The sequence below is a fragment of the Arachis duranensis genome, unplaced genomic scaffold (genome assembly GCF_000817695.3).
Source record: "Arachis duranensis cultivar V14167 unplaced genomic scaffold, aradu.V14167.gnm2.J7QH unplaced_Scaffold_154947, whole genome shotgun sequence".
Lineage (NCBI taxonomy): Eukaryota > Viridiplantae > Streptophyta > Magnoliopsida > Fabales > Fabaceae > Arachis > Arachis duranensis.
In genome coordinates, this window is record NW_026264161.1 from 1 (window position 1) to 4,889 (window position 4,889).

Consider the following 4,889-nt stretch of genomic DNA (forward strand, 5'->3'; position numbering starts at 1 on the left):
GAGAATAGATGGGGATGGGAGCAATTCTGAACTGATCTGCTTGTTTGCAGCATTTCTGAGTAAATTCCCAATTCAACCAAAGAAAGCCATCGTTGGAACCTGAAGTAAACCGTAAACCTTGATTATTATTATTATGTTCTATATATGGTATTTCAACAACAAAAAACCAGATTGTCGACACATATGAGACGAAAAACAAAGAAGTGCAGAAAGAAAAATTATTTACTTCAGCTTGTTACACTCAAACTATATAAAATCATTTCATTGTTCTTGTCCTAATCAATAACATAAATTCAAAAGCCAGCCATTTTTAACGCTTCATTACCTAACTATTAGTTTCAGAGAGCTATTTATCAATCAAATTTCAAGCTCCTTGATCAAACCCTTGCAATAACCAATGAAATAAAACCAGCAGATTGAAAACCAAAACGAAAAGAGATATATCAATATCATAGGTAGCATAGCAAGATAATTCTCAACTTGTCAAGTGCGGAGATTAAAAAATATAAACAACAATAAATTGAATCGAAAGATGAAGAAAGAACAAGGTGGAGATTAAAAAAATATAAACAAGAGCAGCACAGTGAAGAAGAAAAAGAAGAGAATTGGAGCCTGGGAGAGTACCTTTGTAAAGTGCTAAAACCCTAAGCAGAGATATTTTTAACCTTTGCTGGAAACTGAAATTGAATTGATATCAACCCTACGTGGAGACCTAGGGAAAAGAACCGATATCAACCCTTGATTTCGGTTCGAGAATCTGCAGCCGTCGATGCTCCTCACTTGTCCTATCCTTGTTCTTCTGCTCCTCACTTGTCCTACCCTTGTGGCGATGCTCTCCACTTCCAAAACTGTTTAAATTGCACAGATATCCCCACTCACCAATGGCATTCCCATTCCCGTCATTGTCTTCATCATCTTCATCAACCAAAAAAGTTTCTCGCTCGTCTTCTGCATCTTCTGGTTCAGGAGGGAGCCAGAGAATTCCATTATTCTCAAAATCAACAGGTTCAGCATCAACAATAAAGTTAATAAATTACTAGTGTCACAACAGAATACTAATACACATACATTAGGGAACTTACAAACAGGCCTTCTTTAAGCATTAGTTGCTTTGCAGTTTCTATAGCTTCTTCACTTGATATCTGCCAATTTAAACATATCTCAAGAGTTAACAAAACATAAAATTCATCATTTTTTAGTCTTATTCCCAATTCAAACATATTGAATGCTCGTGTAACTTTTAGAAATTAAACTAAAGCAACAAATTACCAAATTCAATTCACAAATTGAAATTCAATTAACACACAAATTTTTAGAAATTTCGGCAACATTATGGCAGTAAATAGGACGTTTCTGAATTTAAACAAACAGCAAAATCAACCCATATGAACTCACTAAAATCAAATCAGCACTAATAAAACAGCTCAGAATAAGGCCATCATCATCATTGCTCAATCAAAACAAGGCATGAAATCAGCCATTAACAAGGATAAAGCAGCACTAAACAGCAACATCAACCCATATGAACTCACTAAAATCAAATCAGCACTAGTAAAACAGCTCAGAATAAGGCCATCATTTGACAACAACAAAGTAAATAGTAGAGATTAAGAATAATATCAGGAGTCTTTAACTCAACTGTAAACGTAAAAGTAACAACAATTGATGGACAAATTGCCAAGAGACAGGAAATCTATAACCTATTTTAACTCAACCCCAAAGCTAGCTCAAAGGCAAAGAATGTCTCACATTTATAAACCACCTAGAAACCTCATCTTTGAATGATGTTGGATTTGTAATGCTGGCAATGTTCATTACCTCACAAAAGTCACCAGAAATCTGCAGAGATTTTGCTTGTAAAGTCGTATGGTACTCACGCAACACACTCTTGCAGACTACAGCATACACATATCAACATGTTCTACCTTACTATCGTAAAAATCAACAAGAGGCACAACCAGTCACACATTTAATCTACAACCAAAATCCATTACATATGAAGCATTCAACTATTCGTAATAATCCAGTAAACTTTTCAAGCATTCAAAGTTTAAAATATTTAATTTAATAAAATATTCCCTACCTCGATGTCACAACTCGCGAAAATCACTAAACACAGCAGCTCCATCAGTGGTTCCAATACCAGCTCCCATGGCAGCAGCAGTAGTGATTCTGGGTAGCTCCAGTGCTGGTTCCCGGCGGCTGAGGACTCCGGCAACTTGCAGAACCTAGAGGCGAGGCAGAACAGAGCCGTTTTCCTCAAATCCCAAGTAGCAGCTTCCCTGTTTCCTTTTCCATTCACGTTCCTCTCCATGGCCATGATGAAACAACGAATTGAACGGCGGCGTAGCCAGGATGCAACGGCGGTGGCTCCCTTTCCCTGGCCCCTGACTCATGCGTAGTTCTTTCTCTCCGCAACATGAAAGTGACGGAAATGGAAGCTTCTGTGACAGAAACGAACGCGACGGCGACGGCAGCGGCTCAGCGACCCCTCGACGGCTCCTTCTCCTTTCTCGCACGATGATGGCGACCGCTCAACGGAGGCGACGACGCAGTGGCGTTGCGGGGTTAGCGCGGCTTCTCTTCTCCGTCCCTCACTCTCCCTTTGCGGACTCTCTTTCTCCTTCGGGCTTGGCAACGACGGCGACGGCGGCACCTAACCCGCCGGCGGCGTCCTCTTCTCCTTCCTCCTCTCTTGTCCGTGTGTGTGTATGTGTTACGTTTATGAGTGGGGGTTGTGTGCTCAGTGAGGGGGTGTTTAGGGTTTTAAATTTTGGAAATTAGGGTTTTTTATTTAATTTGGGAATTTAGTTAGGAATGAGAGATTTTATAAGAGGATATAGATAAAATAGATATATTGATAAAAATGGATGGATAGAATAATAATTTTAAAATCTAATATACTATAATCACCAAAAAAATCTAATATATTATATTAAAATTATTTAAAAATATTATTTATCAATCTATTGCTAAATTCAAATAATTATTTCTAACAAAAAATATATATTTGTTATAACAAAATAATTATTTATAATAAAAATATATAATATTTATTATAAATTCATTTTAATTTTGTTTTTTTCAAAAATAATATTTGTTATATAGTTATATCAATAGTCTTTTAGTATTCTATAAATTTAGTATTTATAAAAAAATTGTTTAAATTTGTATGATAATTTATAATTATTTTTATATGTATTTAAATAATATTAGAAAATTATTGTTTGATAAAAAATTGTTGTAATAGTTGGAAAATTGTTTTTTAAAATAGTCAAAGAAAACGGTTTTATTTTGTTGTTATAATGTAATAAAAAATTGAATTTCAACAGCAACACTGAAAAAATCATTGTCTATGACAGTCTAATAGAACAGTTTGAAAGCGTAGCATTTTGGCAATGGTTTTTATGCATTTCTTTTGTACAATTATTTAAGCAACAATAAAAAACCGTTGCTTAAAAATAAATCATGGTAACGGTTATAAAATCGTTCTTTAAAATAGTCAAAGAGAACGGTTTTAGTTTGTTGCTATAAAATAATGAAAAATTAAATTCAACAGTAACATTATAAAAAATCGTTGTCTAAAACTATCTAAGAGAACGGTTTTAATGCGTTGTAAAATTTGGCGTTGCTAAAGCCCATATTTGTTGTAGTGCTACAGATAGGGTATATATTTGCCAGCGCTAAGTGAGGCTTGTGAGAGAAGAGCGAGATTCGAGAGAGAGGCAGAGCACCAGAGGAGTAGGAGCTAGCCGCCACCACTCCGTCTTGCTGCTTGCACCGCCGCCGTCGTCCGGGGAGCTGCCACTTTTGTTCGTCGTCACCGATCCTGTCAACCGTATTGCCGTCATTTGTCCTTGCTGCTGCCAACTGCGCCATCGCGAAAGAGAGATGCTCGAGAGATGAGAGGCCAATTCTGTCACCGCCATCGTGCCGCCACCGCCAAATGCCGTTGCCGTTCGTGAAGAGAGAAAGAGAGATGCACCGCAAGGGAGCTACCGCTGTGCAGTGCATCGCCGTTGAAAAGCCATCGCATTCTGCCGTTGCTGCCAGATCCGCCACTGCCAAAGCTTCTGGCCGCCGGGTATGCCTCTATTGCCGGAGAATGAGGCTGTTGTCACTGAGATCTGCTGCCAGTAAAGGTGTTACAGAAAAGAAAAGATGTAGTTCAGAAACAAAAATCAAAAAGGAGAAAAATATTATGAAAAAAATATTTTAAATACGTATTTTGTATAATACTTTACATATATTAATTTATTATATATAATATTAGTAACAAATTTTTTATGGAAGAAACGTCGATATTAATACATGATTATGAGAAAGATAATATTTATATATTATTAAAATTAAAATAGAGTAAACTATCATTTTTATCTATAAAAGTTGAAAACGCTAACATATCTACCCATAAAAAATAAAAACTACCATTTGTAGCCATAAAAATTGACTTTTGCAAGCAAAATTATCCAAACCCTAAATAATTACATAAAATTTCTAAACTATCCTTGGTGAGTCTCATCCTCTTCAACTCTTCATCTAAATCGTGAACCAGCACTGCTGCACCACCCTCCCCTTTCCACACTCTCTCTCTCTTCCTTCTCCTCTATCTTCTTCAATTGTCCTTCTCTCTTTCTCTCCTCCCTCTTCGCACTTTTCTCCTTCCTCTTCTTTTCCTATTGATGTCTTTCTCTTCTCTGTCGTTCTTCTCTCTCCTCTGTGCATTAATGGTGGTTCCTCCTTTTACCGTCGCGAGCTCCATCTTCTCCTCCCCTCCTTTTCTTCTTCTTCTTCGGGAGGTTTTTGACTTCAGGAAGTAGCAATTTTGAGTCCTCTATTTTATGCAACCACAACTTATTTTTCAATGTTGAGTTCCTTCCTTTTTCAAA

The 4,889-nt window shown here is 36.8% G+C and overlaps 1 protein-coding gene across 4 annotated transcripts; it reads right to left on the minus strand.

The window, feature by feature from the left end:
- Window positions 1-115: 115 nt before the first annotated feature.
- Window positions 116-2,794, minus strand: LOC127739744 (uncharacterized). Of its 4 annotated transcripts, none has more exons than XM_052255993.1 (3): window positions 2,084-2,794; window positions 1,083-1,142; window positions 116-954 (listed from the first exon to the last, which is right to left on the minus strand). In XM_052255993.1, the coding sequence occupies exons 1-3, from the start codon at window positions 2,318-2,320 to the stop codon at window positions 853-855; spliced, it is 399 nt and encodes a 132-aa protein (XP_052111953.1). In that variant the 5' UTR covers window positions 2,321-2,794; the 3' UTR covers window positions 116-852. The 4 variants fall into 4 exon arrangements, with proteins under 4 accessions (XP_052111953.1, XP_052111955.1, XP_052111952.1 ...); XM_052255995.1 differs by having other exon boundaries at window positions 1,069-1,142; XM_052255992.1 differs by having other exon boundaries at window positions 117-957; window positions 2,084-2,793.
- Between the last annotated feature and the right edge of the window lie 2,095 nt (window positions 2,795-4,889).

What these genes read in the sequence shown, in the direction of transcription:
- LOC127739744 (XM_052255992.1), bottom strand. Translation starts at nt 2,320, where the DNA reads ATGGCCATGGAGAGGAACGTGAATGGAAAAGGAAACAGGGAAGCTGCT. An exon ending in TCGCGAGTTGTGACATCGAG is followed by an intron (nt 1,143 to 2,083) that starts GTAGGGAATATT and finishes TTAAATTGGCAG; the next exon opens with ATATCAAGTGAAGAAGCTAT. An exon ending in TGCTTAAAGAAGGCCTGTTT is followed by an intron (nt 958 to 1,082) that starts GTAAGTTCCCTA and finishes CTCCTGAACCAG; the next exon opens with AAGATGCAGAAGACGAGCGA.